General features: G+C 43.8%; 1 protein-coding gene across 1 annotated transcript in view; it reads right to left on the bottom strand.

The window, feature by feature from the left end:
- The window catches only part of PSME1 (proteasome activator subunit 1), a 45,174-nt gene extending 29,871 nt beyond the window's left edge, over positions 1-15,303 (bottom strand). The window contains exons 1-4 of the mRNA XM_077299488.1: positions 15,011-15,303; positions 9,098-9,130; positions 8,929-8,991; positions 5,463-5,558 (exon numbers count right to left, since the gene is read on the bottom strand). Of these exons, the coding sequence (XP_077155603.1) occupies positions 5,463-5,558; positions 8,929-8,991; positions 9,098-9,130; positions 15,011-15,049 (231 nt within the window). The 5' untranslated portion in view covers positions 15,050-15,303. The remainder of the gene's footprint in view (positions 1-5,462; positions 5,559-8,928; positions 8,992-9,097; positions 9,131-15,010) is intronic.
- Positions 15,304-20,231: the final 4,928 nt, after the last annotated feature.

Genomic DNA, 20,231 nt, shown 5'->3' with positions numbered 1-20,231 from the left:
CATAGAGTTTTTATCTTGTTGATGTTGGTTATCTTTCCCTGTGCCTTAAGGTATTTGTTTCAGTGCTTCAGTGTCCTTCTTCCTAAGATCCAAGAGGTAACGTTTCGTTTCTCCTTGTGGAGAGTGGCATGTCAAGCTTTCCGAGGTGAGGAGACTTTTAAGCCGCAATTTTCCTCTAGGAAATATGCAAATTGTCTCTTCAGAGAGGAAGAGGACTAGAACTCTAGGGCCACCTGTAGGAAGTAGCAATCCTAAAAGTCAATATCAACTCTCCAACAACCTTGTCACATGACTTAGGATAAAAGCCAAAACTAAATCTCAACTTGCAGACACTGTGTTTCAGGGTACTGTTCCTTGTCAGTGCAAAGTGTGAGATCTGGTTTGGCTGGGTGAGGCATCTAACGGGGATCCAAGGGGTAACATTTTTCCTTGCGGAGAGTGAAATGTCATGCCGATGTGAGGAGACTTTTAAGACTTTAATATTATTCCCATATTATTTCCCAGAAGAGCATTGCTGCTTAACAGTTGTGCACCATGATTATTGCCCCTATTATTTTTTTTCTGAACTGGCAGATGCTTTAACTTAGTTTTCCCAGTTTTTTACATCAACACCATAGAAAATAGTATTCGGGAATTTTAAAATGACCTGTCAAATCGTATGTCCGGAGTATCACAATAAAGGACTGATTTTAGTAAATAGTGAGTGCTGGATTCTCTTTTCTTAATGACTTATATAAAAATAGTTTTTATGTAGACTTTTCCAATATTTTACTATACAGTTTATAGTTTATAGCTATGTATTCACACTGCACGATTATTGTGAATGAGGGTTCCTAGACATGCTCGTTCACAATAACTGTGCAGTCTACATTTTGCCAGATGAAATTATCTTTTGATCTGCCCTAAAGATCATCATTCTTGACCTGGATCTTTCTGTGTAAAATAGAGAAAAATGACAGCCTATGTGCACTGGACAATCTGTTACTGATTGTTCAGGACGCAACCGAAGCTCGGTCTGCCCGTGTAAACAGGTTTTTACATGACCACCAATCTGCAGCCATTTAATGCAGCAGATTTAGTAAATTAAAGGCTAAGGCTTTATATTCATTCATCATTGTCTTCTTTGTGTCTACAAAAAATGGATGATGTTTCATCCAAGTTATGGTCTACATTTTATCTGTCTGCATTTTTACTATCTGTGTGTAATTTGTTTTTCTTGTACAGATCAAAAGGAGGTTTCCAGAACTTCTAGAAGTAAGTAGGCAGTAAAAGCAGATAGCACACGGATGCCAACCATATGTTGTCCATTTTTTTTACTGGCTCATTCACTCTGATGGGAAAGTTCCATTTGTGAAACAGATTCTAGTAAGACATGTGTCATGTGAAAAATAACGCTATTATTCTGCAGGTTATTAGTATTCAGAAGCTTTGTGGTTGCCACACTAAAAGCCCAGAAAACCGAGATGAAATTTACTTAATTCATCCTGGAAGCCTCAGGCTTTCAGTCACAAGAGTGGGCCGGCGTGGCTTCAGTTACCACTCAGTACATAGTGAATAGTTGCTGAAACCACACCCGGCACTGATTGACAACCGCCTCTGTACTAATACACTGCTGAGAAACCTGTCAGTCAGTGCCAGGGCATGGTTACAGCCACCGCTCATTATGTACTAAGCGCTGACTGAAAGCTCAAGGCTGCCAGGAGAAATAAAGTTCACCTCCTCATTCACACCTGAATGCCCTTAACTGGGGATATAGTCACATGCAGGCGTCTGCTACAGACGCAGTCTGCTGCATTTCATCTTTTAACTTCCATCTTTTAAATTACATCTTTTTAATTATGAATTTGAATTAGACTGAATTGGACTGGAATTGACTGGAAGGTAACAGAACACCAAACCACTACAATGTTTCGGTTTCTTTTCTCATTCACCCCCATACTACTTTCCTTCTTACAATCTCCTGCAATCCCTCCACCTTGTAAGGAACTAGTCATTTCTTCCTCCATCCTCCCCAGCCATCTCACTTTATCCTCAGAACTGTTCCTCCACATACAATCCTTTTTCTCCAGACACACACGGCCACATCATGTCCTATCCAGCTCCCACCTTCTAACGCTCTGTCTGCTACTCCTCATTGCCGGTGATGTATCCCCAAATCCCGGCCCACCTCAACACATCCCCACGCTCATTTCTAACCCCCTACCTCGATCCTCCGCACGTTTTCCCAACCATGACAACCTCATACCCATTCATCCAGCCCCCACTCCCCCGGTCCCCTTACCTGGAGCACTATGGAACGCACGCTCCGTCTGCAACAAACTGCCATTTATCCATGACCTCTTCATCACCAACAAACTCTCCTTCCTTGGCATCACGGAAACCTGGCTCACCCCCTCTGACTCAGCCTCTCCAGCTGCGCTTTCCTACGGCGGTCTCCACCTCTCTCACACCTCTCGCTCCACCAACAAACGTGGTGGAGGGGTTGGCTTGCTCCTGTCTGACACCTGCTCCTTCACTCCAATCCCGCTACCACCCTCCGCTACTCTTCCCTCATTTGAGGTGCACTCCATCCGCATCTATTCCCCCTCCAACCTCCAGCTGGCTGTCATCTACCGCCCCCCAGAACTAGCCATCTCCACCTTTCTCGACCACTTCACCACATGGCTACTTCATTTCCTCTCTGTTGACATCCCCACTATCATCATGGGTGATTTCAACATCCCGATTGACACTTCCACCTCAGCTGCCTCTAAACTTTTATCACTGACTGCCTCCTTTGGCCTCACTCAATGGTCCTCTGAGGCCACTCACAAAGATGGCCACACGCTGGACCTCGTCTTCACCCGCCTCTGCTCCCTTACTAATCTCACTAACTCACCCCTCCCCCTGTCTGACCACAACCTACTGACATTCTCTTCCCTCTCCTCTCCTAGTGTGCAACCCCCACTCCACGAACTCCCTCGCAGAAATCTCAAACATCTCAACTTACAATCACTCTCTGAGTCCCTTCTCCCTCTTACCGACATAGCCTTCCTTCATGACACAAATGCTGCTGCTGCTTTTTATAACGCCACAATAACAGCAACACTCAATTCGGCCGCCCCGCTCATGCATAGCAAAACTCGTACAGTCAACAGGCAGCCCTGGCTGACCAGCCTGACTAAAGAACTGAGACGGGCTTCCAGGATCGCTGAGCGAAGATGGAAGCGATCCCGCTCTGCTGACCACTTCACCGCATACAAGCAGTCCCTCGCCAACTTCAAGTCCGCGCTCACTGCCGCAAAACAAACTTACTTCTCATCTCTCATATCCTCCCTGTCTCACAACCCTAAACAGCTTTTCAACACTTTCAATTCTCTACTCTGTCCCCCTGCACCCCCTCCCTCCCCTCTCATTTCTGCTGAAGACTTTGCCTCTTTCTTTAAACAGAAGATCGATACGATCAGAGAAAGCTTTGGCCCACAGCGCCCACTGCCCCTCTTAGCTGCTCACCCCTGCTCCTCCAAAACCAGCTTCTCCACCATGACCGAAGATCAGCTCTCCACCCTCCTGTCGAGATCACACCTCACCACCTGCACGCTCGACCCGCTCCCATCTCACCTCATCCCTAACCTTTCCACGGTCTTCATCCCAACCCTAACGCACCTCTTCAACCTCTCACTCACTACAGGTGTCTTCTCCTCATCCTTCAAACATGCCAAGATCACACCCATCCTCAAAAAGCCCTCCCTCGACCCATCCTCTGTGTCTAGCTATCGCCCGATATCTCTTCTTCCTTATGCCTCCAAATTGCTGGAGCAACACATCCATCTTGAACTGTCCTCTCACCTCTCCTCCTGCTCCCTCTTTGATCGATTACAATCTGGCTTCCGTTCCCATCACTCAACTGAAACTGCCCTAACTAAAGTCACCAATGACCTACTAACTGCCAGGAACAAGCGACACTACTCTGTCCTCCTTCTCCTGGACCTGTCTTCTGCCTTTGACACTGTGGACCACTCCCTTCTGCTACAAATCCTCTCATCTCTTGGCATCACAGACTTGGCCCTTTCCTGGATCTCATCATATCTGACAGATCGGACATTCAGTGTCTCCCTCCGCCACACCACCTCCTCACCTCCCCCCCTTGTCAGTCGGTGTTCCTCAAGGCTCTGTTCTAGGACCCCTACTCTTCTCCATCTACACCTTCGGTCTGGGACAGCTCATAGAATCCCACGGTATGCAGTACCATCTCTATGCTGATGACACGCAGATCTACCTATCCGGACCTGACCTCACCTCCTTACTTACCAAAATCCCGCACTGTCTGTCTGCTATTTCAGCCTTCTTTTCTGCTCGCTTTCTACAACTGAACATGGACAAAACAGAATTCATCATCTTTCCCCCACCTCACTCTACCCCTCCACCAGACCTATCCATCAATGTCAATGGCTGCTCACTTTCCCCAGTCCCACACGCCCGGTGCCTCGGGGTGATCCTCGACTCTGCCCTCTCTTTCAAGCCACATATCCAAGCCCTTGCCTCCTCCTGCCGCCTCAAACTCAAAAACATTTCCCGGATCCGCGCATTCCTTGACCGTGACACCACAAAAACACTAGTGCATGCCCTTATCATCTCCCGCCTCGACCACTGCAACCTCCTACTCTCTGGACTCCCCTCTAGCACTCTGGCACCACTCCAATCCATCCTACACTCTGCTGCTCGACTAATCTACCTGTCTCCCCGCTATTCCCCAGCCTCTCCCCTATGCCAAGCCCTTCACTGGCTTCCTATTGCCCAGAGACTCCAGTTCAAAACCCTCACAATGACCTACAAAGCCATCCACAACCTATCTCCTCCATACATCTGTGACATGATCTCCCGGTACCTACCAACACGCAACCTCCGATCCTCTCAAGACCTCCTTCTCTACTCCCCTCTCATCTCTTCTTCCCACAACCGCATCCAAGACTTCTCCCGTGCTTCCCCCATACTCTGGAACTCTCTACCCCAGCACATCAGACTCTCGCCTACCATAGAAACTTTCAAAAAGAACCTGAAGACTCACCTCTTCCGACAAGCCTACAGCCTGCAGTGATCCTGAACCTACTGAACCGCCGCACAACCAGCTCTGCCCTCTCCTAGTGTATCATCACCCATCCCCTGCAGATTGTGAGCCCTCGCGGGCAGGGTCCTCCCTCCTTATGTACCCGTGTGCCTTGTTTTTTGCTCATGTTTAATGTATTTGTCTATATTTGCCCCGTATTTCACATGTAAAGCGCCATGGAATAAATGGCGCTATAAAAATGAATAATAATAATAATAATAATTTCCTCTCGGTAGAGGGGCTTTCAGTGCGACAAGACCTCTGAATGCTATTAACCTACAAATTAACCCCACATAAGCAGGTTGATAGCGTTTTTCCATGTGACAGGATCCTTTTATTTTATCTGTGACCAATAGTAAGTGAATAATACGCTTACCTCTTTCTCCTTTTGTTTTTCTTTCTCAGGGTCTGGGATTGGTATATCTAGCTCAGCTTTTAATGTTTTCAAATCAGAAACATTCAGTTCTGGAGACTGACAATATAAAAAATACACATTAAGGCCAAAAGACCGAACAATGGGGCATATTTATGAATGAAAGTGCACATTCAAGATTATACATGTTTACAAACTACATATTTGCACCACAAAGAATAGTATTTTTCCTGATTGGAGCAAATTCTACCACTTTCAAACTGGAGAGGTTTGCTATAGTTAGCAGAATGTTGCTATTTATACCAGACAAGCATCCAAAGAAAAGTTATTTAAGTTATACTGAACAAAAATCACAATTATGTCTGATTTTTTTTAAATCTTTGGTGAAACATTTATGACTTTAAAATAATAGAGATATGTACCGTATTTTTTGGACCATAAGACGCACTTTTTTCCCCAAAATTTTTTGGGGAAAATGGGGGTGCGTCTTATGGTCAGAATATACTTACAAATCCTGTGGCGGCAGTCCCCGTGGCAGCGGTCCTGATGCAGCCTCCCTTCCCAGGCTGGTGCGGCATTGGCAGCGCTCTGTGGTGCGGCACTGATGGGGCTCTGTGGTGTGGCGGCGGCGGGGCTCTGTGCTGCATGGGGGGCTCCGCCGGCATTTTGGCAAAGCCTGGTGGTCCCCGCGGCTCCTTTGCTGCAATGCGGTGGCCTCCGGGAAAATGGCCGCCGGGGGTGGCACATGCTCAGATTCAGATCACGGAATCTCGGGAGACGAGATCTCGTTGCCGAGATCTGAATCTGAGCATGCGCCGCCCCCGGCGGCCATTTTCCCGGAGGACACCGCATTGCAGCAACGGAGCCACGGGGGCCTCCGGGCTTTGACAAAATGCCAGCGGAGCCCCCCACGCAGCACAAGAGCCCCGCTGCCGCCCCACAGAGTGCTGCCACCTCACAGAGCACAGCCATCCCACAGAGCACTGCCACCGGACAGAGCACCGCCGCAACACAGAGTACCGCCACCTGTGCCGATCCTTTCCCTGGTAAGCTGAATTTGGACTGTAAGACAGACCCCCATTTGACACTTTTTTTCCCCCTATTTTCCTTCTGAAAATTTGGGGTGCGTCTTATGGTCCGGTGCATCTTATAGTCCGAAAAATACGGTAATATAGCAGCTTGTGGCTCCATTGTAAAGCATTTCCCTTCCATATCACTGATCATTGGTTTGAATTTTGGCACTGACCATAATTAATATAGTTATATAGTTCTATAGAAAACTAAAAATAGATATAAACTAAACATATACGGTATATACATAAAGTTGCTTCTTATAAAATTAGAATATCATCAAAAAGTTAATTTATTTTAGTTCTTCAATACAAAAAGTGAAACTCCTATATTATATAGAGTCATTACAAACAGAGTGATGTATTTCAAGTGTTTATTTCTGTTAATGTTGATGATTATGACTTACATCCAATGAAAACCCAAAAGTCATTATCTCAGTAAATTAGAATACTTTATAACACCAGCTTGAAAAATTATTTTAAAATCCGAAATGTTGGCCTACTGAAATGTATGTTCAGTAAATGCACTCAATACTTGGTCAGGGCTCCTTTTGATTAAGAAGCAAAGAAATCCAGCTCCGGAATTAAAATGGAAAAAAATTTATTTAAACATTTTCAAATTGGAAAGCTGCTTACAGATGACCATCAGATTATTGGAAAAGAACAGCCATGACCACTGAACGTGTATTGAACAGTCTCTGTTTTCTTAGTCCTCAGTACCTCAGGGCTCCTTTTACATCAATTACTGCATCAATGCGGTGTGGAATGGAGGCGATCAGCCTGTGGCACTTCTGAGGTGTTATGGAAGCCCAGGTTGCTTTGATAGCAGCCTTCAGCTCGTCTGCATTGTTGGGTCTGGTGTCTCTTATCTTCCTCTTGACAATACCCTATAGATTATGGGTTTAAGGTCAGGTGAGTTTGCTGGCCAATCACGTACAGTGATACTGTTGTTTTTAAACCAGGCATTAGTACTTCTGGCAGTGTGGACAATCCTGCTGGAGAATGAAATTTCCATCTCCAAAAAGCTTGTCGACAGAGGGAAGCATGAAGTGCTCTAAAATGTCTTGGTAGACGGCTGTGCCGACTTTGGTCTTGATAAAAGACAGTGGACCTACACCAGCAGATGACATGGCTCCCCAAACCATCAATGATGGTTAGACCTCATAGACCTCAATCAGCTTGGATTGTGTGCCTTCCCACTCTTCCTCCGAACTCTGGGACCTTGATTTCCATATGAAATGCAAAATTTGCTTTCATCTGAAAACAACACCTTGGACCACTGAGCAACAGTCCAGTTCTTTTTCTCCTTGACCAAGGTAAGACGCTTCTGGCGTTGCCTATTGATCATGAGTGGCTGACACAAGGAATACGACACTTGTAGCCCATGTCCTGGATATGTCTGTGTGTGGTGGCTCTTGAAATAATGACTCCAGCTGCAGTCCACTCCTTGTGAATCTCCCCCAAATTTTTGAATGGCCTTTTCTTAACAATCCTTTCAAGGCTGCGGTTATCCCGGTTGCATATGCACCTTTTTCTACCACACTTTTTCCGTTCACTCAACTTTCCATTAATATACTTGGATACAGCACTCTGTGAACAGCCACCTTCTATAGCAATGACCTTTTGTGGCTTACCCTCCTTGTGGAGTGTGTCAATGACTGCCTTCTGGACATTTGTCAAGTCAGCAGTCTTCCCCATGATTGTGGAGCCTACTGAAACAGACTAAGGGACCATTTTAAATGCTTAGGAAGCCTTTGCAGGTGTTTTTAGTTAATTATTCTAATTTACTGAGATAATTTATTTTGGGTTTTCATTGGCTGTAACCCATAATCATCAACATTAACAGAAATAAACACTTGAAATAGATCCCTCTGTTTGGATTAGCTCTATACAATATATGAGTTTCACTTTTTGTATTGAAGAACTGAAATAAATTAACTTTTTTATTATATTCTAATTTTGTGAGAAACACCTGTATATGAAATTGGGAGAGAAGGATCTAGCACATTACCAACGGACGATCTTTTTGTTCTCTGGCAAATATGCCACTGCTTTCCAAAGGATTCTGGTTGTGGCTTTCTCATAGACGAGCACTGCTGTGTTTGTTTGGTGGGAATTAAAACAATTTCTGTCCATTTCCCTCTGCAGGCTCTAATCACTAAAAGCTGCAGCAATTTCTCTTTATGTAATTTTTCTCTAAAATTATGTATTGCAAAATTTTTCATCATCGTTTGTACAGGTGATTTATTAAGTAATTACTCATATTTTACCTACTACTCTACATAAACAACAGTATCACTATTTATTTTGTAGGTGAAAAAAAGATCAGTAGATATTGGAGGACGTTTATACCAAATTACAGTAATTGCCGTAAATGGATTAATTACATTGTAACTTACACTGAGAAGTTTGTCTAACTCATCAATTTTCTTAGGAAATGCCACTGAGATTAGCCCGTCAGCCTAAAATATTGATAAAGAATGGAGAGTAAAAAAAACAAAGGTTATTGGGAAATCTAAAATACATCAGAAATTTACAGACCCCATAACAATAACATTGATAACTTACCTCCTTGGAGAGTTGGCTTTGGAATCCATTTACCTGTAACAAGAAGCATTAATACATGGCTTAGCATCATCTCCAAAATTTCTGATATGTAAACCTCTATGTGATACTTTCTGTTGGCAGCCTACATGGTGTAATGCCATTCTGTGTGTGAGAAAACATGCTATAATCACCATTTAGAGCCCTATATATTGAAGTAACACTTCCAAACAGTTGCCTAAATAGCAATGATTTAAACCATGTTCACATGTAGCAGTTTTTGCAGTGTTTTTTTATGTAAATAAGAATCTGTGTTTTACAGTACCAGCAAAAGATGTGAGACTCTTGAAACCTCATGCACACGTTTGTTTTTTTTCCTGAATGAATTTGAGAACTGCAGTTGTTTAAATCTACAACATATGATTTGTTTAAGCGTTTTTGCAGCCTTTTTCACCCATAGGAATCAATGGGAAAGTGCAAAAACGCAGCAAAAAACCCCGCAGCAAACAAGTTTTGCAGCATTTTTTTAATAGTTTTATTCACTAAAAACACAACAAAGAACAAACTTTATTAAAATTCACAACATAATATCGAACCAGCTAAAAAAATAATTAAGATGTCAGTAAATTTCATCTACACATAGCTTAAAATTTCTGTGCAGATATTGACCAGTGGATTTTAACCCCTTTCTGCCACTGAACGTACTATTCCGTCCATGTGGGGTGGGCCCTAATTCCCAAGGACGGAATAGTATGTCCAGCGCGATTAGCCGCGCTCACGGGGGGAGACCGGCCGAGTGTCAGCTGACTATCACAGCTGACATCCGGCACTATGTGCCAGGAGCGGTCACGGACCGCCCCCAGCACATTAACCACCGGCACACTGCGATCAAACATGATCGCAGTGTACCGGCGGTACAGGGAAGCATCGCGCAGGGAGGGGACTCCCTGCGTGCTTCCCTGAGACGATCGGTACAAGGCGATGTGCTCACCTTGTACCGAGCGTCTCCTCCCTGCAGTCCCCGGATCCAAAATGGCCGCGGGGCTGCATCCGGGTCCTGCAGGGAGGTGACGTCACAGCGCCTGCTCAGAGCAGGCGCCGGGAAGCCTCCCTGTTGTGCACGTCAGATCGCCTATCTGACACAGTGCACAGCAAAGTGTCAGATCGGCGATCTGTCACTGTACTGTGATGCCCCCTTCCTGGGGCAAAGTAAAAATGTAAAAAAAAAAAATCCTAAATAAATAATAATAATAATAAAAAAAATTGTTCCAATAAATACATTCCTTTAGCTAAATAAAAAAAAAAACAATAAAAGTACACATATTTAGTATCGCCGCGTCCGTAACGACCCGACCTATAAAACTGTCCCACTAGTAAACCCCTTCAGTGAACACCGTAGAAAAAAAAAAAAAAAAACGAGGCAAAAAACAACGCTTTATCATCATACCGGCGAACAAAAAGTGGAATAACATGCGATCAAAAAGACAGAAATAAATAACCATGGCACCGCTGAAAACGCCATCTTGTCCCGCAAAAAACGAGCCACCATACAGCATCATCAGTGAAAAAATAAAAAAGTTATAGTCCTCAGAATAAGGCGATGCAAAAATAATTATTTTTTTCTATAAAATAGTTTTTATCGTATAAAAGCGCCAAAACATAAAAAAATGATATAAAAGAGGTATCGCTGTAATCGTACTGACCCGAAGAATAAAACTGCTTTATCCATTTTACCAAACGCGGAATGGTATAAACGTCCCCCAAAAAGAAATTCATGAATAGCTGGTTTTTGGTCATTCTGCCTCACAAAAATCGGAATAAAAAGCGATCAAAAAATGTCACATGCCCGAAAATGTTACCAATAAAAACGTCAACTCGTCCCACAAAAAACAAGACCTCACATGACTCTCTGGACCAAAATATGGAAAAATTATAGCTCTCAAAATGTGGTAACGCAAAAAACATTTTTTGCAATAAAAAGCGTCTTTTAGTGTGTGACGGCAGCCAATCAAAAATCCACTAGAAAACGTGCTATAAATAGTAAATCAAACCCCCCTTCATCACCCCCTTAGTTACGAAAAATTAAAAAAATTAAAAAAAATGTATTTATTTCCATTTTCCCATTAGGGTTAGGGCTAGGGTTACGGTTAGGGCTAGGGTTAGGGCTACGGTTAGGATTAGGGTTTGGGCTAGGGTTAGGGCTACAGTTAGGGTTAGGGTTTGGATTACATTTACGGTTGGGAATAGGGTTGGGATTAGGGTTAGGGGTGTGTCAGGGTTAGGGGTGTGGTTAGGGTTACAGTTGAGATTAGGGTTAGGGGTGTGTTTGGATAAGGGTTTCAATTAGAATTGGGGGTTTCCACTGTTTAGGCACATCAGGGGCTCTCCAAATGCGACATTGCGTCCGATCTCAATTCCAGCCAATTCTGCGTTGAAAAAGTAAAACAGTGCTCCTTCCCTTCCGAGCTCTCCCGTGCGCACAAATAGGGGTTTACCCCAACATATGGGGTATCAGCGTACTCAGGACACATTGGACAACAACTTTTGGGGTCCAATTACTCCTGTTATCCTTGGGAAAATACAAAACTGGGGGCTAAAAAATAATTTTTGTGTAAAAAAAAAATATTGTTTATTTTCACGGCTCTGCATTATAAACTGTAGTGAAACAGTTGGGGGTTCAAAGTTCTCACAACACATCTAGATAAGTTCCTTGGGAGGTCTAGTTTCCAATATGGGGTCACTTGTGGGGGGTTTCTACTTTTTAGTTACATCAGGGGCTCTGCAAATGCAACGTGACGCCTGCAGACCAATCCATCTAAGTCTGCATTCCAAATGGCGCTCCTTCCCTTCCGAGCTCTGCCATGCGCCCAAACGGTGGTTCCCCCCACATATTGGGTATCATCGTACTCAGGACAAATTGGACAACAACTTTTGGGGTTCAATTTACACTGTTTCCCTTGGAAAAATACAAAACTGGGGGCTAAAAAATAGTTTTTGTGGAAAAAAAAGGATTTTTATTTTCAGGGCTCTGCGTTATAAACTGTAGTGAAACACTTGGAGGTTCAAAGTTCTCACAACACATCTAGATAAGTTCCTTGGGGGGTCTAGTTTCCAATATGGGGTCACTTGTGGGGGGTTTCTACGGTTTAGGTACATTAGGGGCTCTGCAAATGCAACAGGACGCCTGCAGACCATTCCATCTACCGTAAGTCTGCATTCCAAATGGCGCTCCTTCCCTTCCGAGCTCTCCCATGCGCCCAAACGGTGGTTCCCCCCCACATATCGGGTATCAGCGTACTCAGGACAAATTGGAAAACAACGTTTGGGGTCCAATTTCTCCTGTTACCCTTGGGAAAATACAAAACTGGGGGCTAAAAAATAATTTTTGTGGGAAAAAAAAATAATTTTTATTTTCACGGCTCTGCGTTATAAACTGTAGTGAAACACTTGGGGGTTCAAAGCTCTCACAACACATCTAGATGAGTTCCTTAGGGGTCTACTTTCCAAAATGGTGTCACTTGTGGGGGGTTTCAATGTTTAGGCACATCAGGGGCTCTCCAAATGCAACATGGCGTCCCATCTCAATTCCAGTCAATTTTGCATTGAAAAGTCAAATGGCGCTCCTTCCCTTCCAAGCTCTGCCATGCGCCCAAACAGTGGTTTACCCCCACATATGGGGTATCGGCGTACTCAGTACAAATTGTACAACAACTTTTGGGGTCCATTTTCTCCTGTTACCCTTGGTAAAATAAAACAAATTGGATCTGAAGTAAATTTTTTGTGTAAAAAAGTTAAATGTTCATTTTTATTTAAACATTCCAAAAATTTCTGTGAAACACCTGAAGGGTTAATAAACTTCTTGAATGTGGTTTTGAGCACCTTGAGGCGTGCAGTTTTTAGAATGGTGTCACACTTGGGTATTTTCTATCATATAGACCCCTCAAAATGACTTCAAATGAGATGTGGTCCCTAAAAAAAGTGGTGTTGTAAAAATGAGAAATTGCTGGTCAACTTTTAACCCTTATAACTCCCTAACAAAAAAAAATTTTGGTTCCAAAATTGTGCTGATGTAAAGTAGACATGTGGGAAATGTTACTTATTAAGTATTTTATGTGACATATCTCTGTGATTTAATTGTATAAAAATTCAAAGTTGGAAAATTGCGAAATTTTCAAAATTTTCGCCAAATTTCCATTTTTTTTCACAATTAAATGCAGGTAATATCAAAGAAATTTTACCACTATCATGAAGTACAATATGTCTTGAGAAAACAATGTCAGAATCATCAGGATCCGTTGAAGCGTTCCAGAGTTATAACCTCATAAAAGGACAGTGGTCAGAATTGTAAAAATTGGCCCGGTCATTAACGTGCAAACCACCCTTGGGGGTAAAGGGGTTAAAATCTGCACCATGTCAATTATTTGAACAGAAATTAGAGTGTAGCAAGTGTGGATTTTCCTGCAGGTACACTCCAGAAAATTCTTCACTAAATATGCAACATACATACGGTACTTACTGTTACTATGGGGACATTTAAAAAAATTGTAAAAGAGAAATATGTGACAAAAGTAGAAGCCACATTAGTGCTATGACTAAGGGACATCATTTACTTTAGACCAATGTCAAGTGAACCTGCTGATATTGATGGGTTCAGCTGACTGTGTATACGGACCACGGATAACTGATTGTTGGGGAAGTTTTCGGACTACCGATCACTTTATTCTCCCTGAGACGGTGGTGGACGCAGAGAGAATAGCAAGAACATAAGTCCTTTGCAGAGCAATAAAAGTGTCTGTGACAGAAGCTCCTTGCTGTTTAGTAGGTAGAAGTGGGCCTCCTTACCTACTGGGCCCCCGTGCTGCCACACAGGTTGCACTAATGGCATGTTGGCCCCTGCCCGGAGATGTGTCTGGTGACGGCTCCCTCATAGAGAACATTGGAATGCTCAGATGAACGAGTGCTCCTGTGTATGGTAAAGCCAACCAAGATGGCTGCTGGCCAACTGATCCATAGTTCAGCCGGGAGTCATCTATTGTGTATGGCGGGGCTTTACATGTGAAAGCTATATGATCATAGATACGAGTGGAACAAGCTGCAGAGAGTTGGTGAGTTCTCCTTCAATGGAAGTCTTCCAACAGAGGCTGGACAGACATCTGTCTGAGATGGATTAATGAATCCTGCGCTGCACTGAGCAGGGGGCTGGACACGATGACCCTGGAGATCCCTTCCAACTTCTAACATTCTTTGAACAAAGAATTCACAACTTCCTGTTCAGTGCAAACCAGACAATGTTGTGAACACGGTCCTGTAGTACCACAATCCCCATCATGTCGTGTACAGATTTCTTTCATTTCAATCATCAAACTATAGAGCAGGTTATGAGTCCACAGAAGACCCTAGTAAAGCAGCCTATGATATAACTAGTGCCCACAAGGCCGCAACTCAGAAGGTTAGGAAACACTTGGTGCTTCATGTTGGCCTTGTCCCTGCATGTTAACGCAGTGCAGAATTCCATTTATATACCTCAGTAGACCTTAAATTGTGCAAACCACTGGCCTCGTCCCAAAAATCTGCTGTGACATTCAATCTTCAGTCCGCAGGTCACTTCATCTACAGGTTTCTTGCACCGAGACTCTTCTGGAGCGTAATTTCAGATCAGGTTTCTTCCCTATCTCCAGACTGTGAGGCTTTGTGTTATGCCCTAGTGCGCTGTCACTGATATACCAATGTATAGCTCTGCCCGTACATGTAGCAGATCTCCTAATGTTTCCTAAAAGTAATATCTATTTATCCACTGTGTTCAAGGATATGTCAACAAATTGTTATGGAGAGCAGGAACTCTAAGACAGACAGACAGACCCAGGCATGACAGGGCAGATTTCGGGCCGCAGTGTTACTAGCTCTGAGGCCACGCAGACAGACTCCGGGCTACCTCACCTTTTCGATGGCTGCTGCAGACACAGTTACGTTTGCCATTCCTGACTATTTTTTACAGAATAGTTCCAGTATCTGCACGGCTGCTTCTGCTCAGGATGTGGAGTCTTGAAGGGAAAGTGAAAGTAAAGGAAAAGGGACTTTTCTGAAGGAGGAGCTAGTAGTGAAAGAGGTTGTGTTCATTATAATAGAGACGAAGGGGTTAAAGTATACACCTGAACATGTGTCTGCAGAAAGGCTGTGTGTACACAATTATTAGTAACCTAAGGGTATGTGTCCACGTTCAGGATTGCATCAGGATTTGGTCAGGATTTTCCGTCAGTATTTATAAGCCAAAACCAGGAGTGGGTGATAAATACAGAAGTGGTGCATATGTTTCTGTTATACTTTTCCTCTAATTGTTCCACTCCTGGTTTTGGCTAACAAATACTGATGAAAAATCCTGACCAAATCCTGATGCAATCCTGAACGTGGACACATACCCTTAGACAGACACTTCTGCATAGCATACATACCAAAGTGAGTTCAAGACTCAACTGAGTTGCTAAATGTTCTCCTCGTACTATGGTTTTCTTTAAAGGGATATTCCCATCTCCTCCAAATACCTCCAATTAGAAATGTAGTAGAGTTCTGATTCCCTATGTCACATACCCCATGTGCAGGGCATTGCAGTAGCCTAGGTGTGCAGGGTTATGAATAGTAGCAACTAGCTAATGATAGGAGTCGTCATAACAGGGCCGGAATATGACAAAAAAACAGCCCTGCCACACAAACCCCACCAGCCCACATACTATAGCACTCCCCGCACCCCCCGATCAGTAAATTTTGCTGTACTTTGTCGTGACCCCTCAACAATCCCCTTAAAGGAGTTATTTAAAGAGCCACATGTGAATGGCGCAGCAGGGCACATAATCGACCACAGCTCTATTTACATGGCGCTCTCTCTGGTTCTCGGAATCATGGGGATCCCAGCGGTTGGACCTCCAGCGATTGTAAAGTTCTCAGGATAGGGGATTACTTGGGATAATCTATTTAAATGGGTTTTCCAATATTTGTTTTTTATTTGCCCATAGGAATGCTGAAAATAATAAAACAATATTGACCCTGCCAAAGTCCAATGTCGCCTCTCCCACAATGTATATATATGACAGGAGAAATGGTATTGTGCAGTGTATATATACAGGATGGGAAAAATTGTACTGTGCATTGTATATATACAGGACCGGAGAAGTGATACCGTGCAGTGTATATATACAGGAAGGAAAAAGTGGAACTGTGCAGTGTATATATACAGGACAGGAAAAGTGGTACTGGGCAGTGTGTATATACAGGACGTGAAAAGTGGTACTGTGCACTGTATATATACAGGACAGGAAAAGTGGTACTGGGCAGTGTGTATATACAGGACGTGAAAAGTGGTACTGTGCAGTGTATATATACAGGACAGGAGAAGTGGTACTGTGCAGTGTATATATACAGGACAGGAGAAGTGGTACTGTGCAGTGTGTATATACAGGACAGGAGAAGTACTGTGCACTGTATATATACAGAACAGGAGTAGTGGTACTGTGCAGTGTATATATACAGGACAGGAGAAGTGGTACTGTGCAGTATATATATATATACAGGACAGGAAGAGTGGTCTTGTGCAGTATATAAACTGGACAGTAGAAATGGTACTGTGCAGTGTATATATACAGGACAGGAGAAGTGGTACTGTGCAGTGTATATATACAGGACAGGAGAAGTGGTACTGTGCAGTGTATATATACAGGACAGGAGAAGTGGTACTGTGCAGTGTATATTGTTGTGAATTTGGATTCTGGGCTCCCCCGGTGGCCGCTTGTGGAATTGGACTTGTCATCCTCTTTCCTGTTTCACCTGATTCCATCAGTAGTGGGTGTCGCTATTTAAGCTCATTTCTCTGGTGGTTTCTTGCCGGTCAACAATGTTATCTGATGCCTCTCAGTGCTTGTTCCTGCTTCTAGACAACTACTAGATAAGTTGGACTTTTGTCCATGTTTTGTTTTGCCTATTTGTTCCAGTTCACAGCTGAAGTTTTGTTACTGTGTCTGGAAAGCTCTCGTTGATCAGGGATTGCTACTCTGGCGTTATGAGTTAATGCCAGAGTTTAAGGTAATCTCTGGATGGTGTTTTGTTAGTGTTTTTCTGCTGACCATGAAAGTATACTATCTGTCTTCTGCTATCTAGTAAGCGGACCTCAAATTTGCTAAGACTATTTTCCTGCTGCGTTTGTTGTTTCATCTGAACTCACCGTCATTATATGTGGGGGGCTACTGTCTTCTTTGGAATATTTCTCTAGAGGTGAGCCAGGTCTTATATTTCCCTCTGCTAGCTATTTAGGTCTTAGGCCAGAGCTGGGCATCTAGCGATAAATAGGAAATGCTACCTGGCTATTTCTAGTTGCGCGGCAGGCTTAGTTCATGGTCAGTATAGTTCCATCTTCCGAGAGCTTGTCCCTCTATAGGCTTGCTATGATCTCTGCCTGCAGAGATCATGATAGTTTGACCGGCCTCTAAAGTGTTAAAGACCCAGGTTGAGAAAGGAGAGTTATAAGAAGTCTGCTGGAATTTTTTTTTTTTTTTTTTTTTCCTCCAGTCTGCCTTGCTGCAGTCTTTTTTCTCTCTCTCCTCCTAATCTCTGTATGCTCTGTGTGCACCTGACAATAATGGATCTCCAGAGTGTAACTGCGGGTTTGAATAATCTCATCACGAAAGTACAAAATTTACAAGATTTTGTGGTACATGCTCCGGTATCTGAGCCGAGAATTCCTTTGCCGGAGTTCTTTACAGGGAATAGAGCTAGCTTCCAGAATTTCCGAAATAATTGTAAGCTTTATTTGTCCCTGAAGTCTCGTTCAGCTGGAGACCCTGCTCAGCAGGTTAGGATTGTGATTTCCTTGCTCAGGGGTGACCCTCAAGATTGGGCCTTCTCATTGCCAGCAGGGGATCCTGCGTTACGCGATGTGGATGCGTTTTTTCTGGCCTTGGGCTTGCTTTATGAGGAACCTCATTTGGAACTTCAGGCAGAAAAAACTTTGATGGCACTATCTCAGGGGCAAGACGAAGCTGAAGTTTTCTGCCAAAAGTTCCGTAAATGGTCTGTGCTTACTCAGTGGAATGAGTGCGCCTTGGCGGCAACTTTCAGAGAAGGTCTCTCTGATGCCGTTAAGGATGTTATGGTGGGGTTCCCTTTGCCTGCAGGTCTGAATGAGTCCATGACAATGGCTATTCAGATTGATAGGCGTCTGCGGGAGCGCAAACCGGTGCACCATCTGGCGGTGTCTATGGAAAAGACGCCAGAAAGTATGCAGTGTGATAGAATTCTGTCCAGGAGCGAGCGACAGAATTTTAGACGGAAGAATGGATTGTGTTTCTATTGTGGGGATTCTACTCATGTTATATCGGCATGCTCTAGGTGTACAAAGAAGCTTGATAAGTCTGTTTCCATTGGCACCATTCAGTCTAAGTTTATTTTGTCTGTAACCCTGATTTGCTCTTTGTCATCCATTGCCACGGACGCCTATGTTGACTCTGGCGCCGCTCTGAGTCTTATGGATTGGTCCTTTGCCAATCGTTGTGGTTTTGATTTAGAGCCTTTGGAGACTCTTATTCCTCTGAAGGGGATTGACTCCACCCCATTGGCTAATAATAAACCACAATACTGGACACAAGTAACCATGCGTATCAATCCGGATCACCAGGAGATTATTCGTTTCCTGGTGCTGTATAATTTACATGACGATTTGGTACTGGGATTGCCATGGTTGCAGTCTCACAACCCAGTCTTGGACTGGAGAGCAATGTCTGTGTTGAGCTGGGGATGTAAGGGTATTCATGGGGACGTACCTTTGGTTTCTATTTCGTCGTCCATTCCCTCTGAAGTCCCTGAGTTCCTCTCTGATTATCAAGACGTCTTTGACGAACCCAAGCTTGGGTCGTTACCTCCGCACCGTGAGTGCGATTGTGCCATAGATTTGATACCGGGTTGTAAATATCCAAAGGGTCGTTTGTTTAATTTGTCTGTGCCGGAACATGCTGCTATGCGGGAATATATAAAGGAGTCTTTGGAAAAGGGACATATTCGTCCATCTTCTTCTCCCTTGGGAGCTGGGTTTTTCTTTGTCTCAAAAAAAGACGGCTCTTTGAGACCATGTATTGATTATCGGCTTCTGAATAAGATCACTGTTAAGTATCAATACCCATTGCCATTGCTTACTGATTTGTTTGCTCGTATAGAGGGTGCTAAGTGGTTCTCTAAAATTGATCTTCGTGGGGCGTATAATTTGGTGCGGATCAGGCAGGGGGATGAGTGGAAGACCGCATTTAATACGCCCGAGGGCCACTTTGAGTATTTGGTCATGCCTTTTGGTCTTTCTAATGCCCCTTCAGTTTTCCAGTCTTTTATGCATGATATTTTCCGCGATTTTCTGGATAAATTTATGATAATATATCTGGATGATATTCTGATTTTTTCTGATGACTGGGACTCTCATGTCCAGCAGGTCAGGAGAGTTTTTCAGGTTCTGCGGTCTAATTCTTTATGTGTGAAGGGGTCTAAGTGCGTTTTTGGGGTCCAGAAAATTTCCTTTTTGGGGTATATTTTTTCTCCCTCTTCCATTGAGATGGATCCCGTCAAGGTGCAAGCTATTTGTGACTGGACTCAGCCCTCCTCTCTTAAGGGTCTTCAGAGATTTTTGGGCTTTGCCAACTTTTACCGCCGATTTATTGCTGGTTTTTCGGATGTCGTTAAACCACTGACTGATTTGACCAGACAAGGCGCTGATGTTGCTAATTGGTCCCCTCATGCTGTAGAGGCCTTTCAGGAGCTTAAGCGCCGTTTTGCCTCTGCCCCTGTGTTGCGTCAGCCTGATGTGAATCTGCCTTTTCAGGTTGAGGTTGACGCTTCGGAGATCGGAGCTGGGGCAGTGTTGTCGCAGAAAGGTTCCGATTGCTCCGTCATTAGGCATTGTGCCTTCTTTTCTCGCAAATTTTCGCCCGCAGAGCGGAATTATGATGTTGGGAATCGGGAGCTTTTGGCCATGAAGTGGGCGTTTGAGGAGTGGCGCCATTGGCTCGAGGGGGCTAGGCATCAGGTGGTGGTATTGACTGACCACAAGAATTTGATTTATCTTGAGACTGCCAGACGCCTGAATCCTAGACAGGCGCGCTGGTCTTTATTTTTTTCTCGCTTTAATTTTGTG

This window comes from Ranitomeya variabilis, chromosome 1 (genome assembly GCF_051348905.1).
Source record: "Ranitomeya variabilis isolate aRanVar5 chromosome 1, aRanVar5.hap1, whole genome shotgun sequence".
NCBI lineage: Eukaryota > Metazoa > Chordata > Amphibia > Anura > Dendrobatidae > Ranitomeya > Ranitomeya variabilis.
This window is presented reverse-complemented; position numbering and strand designations above follow the sequence as displayed.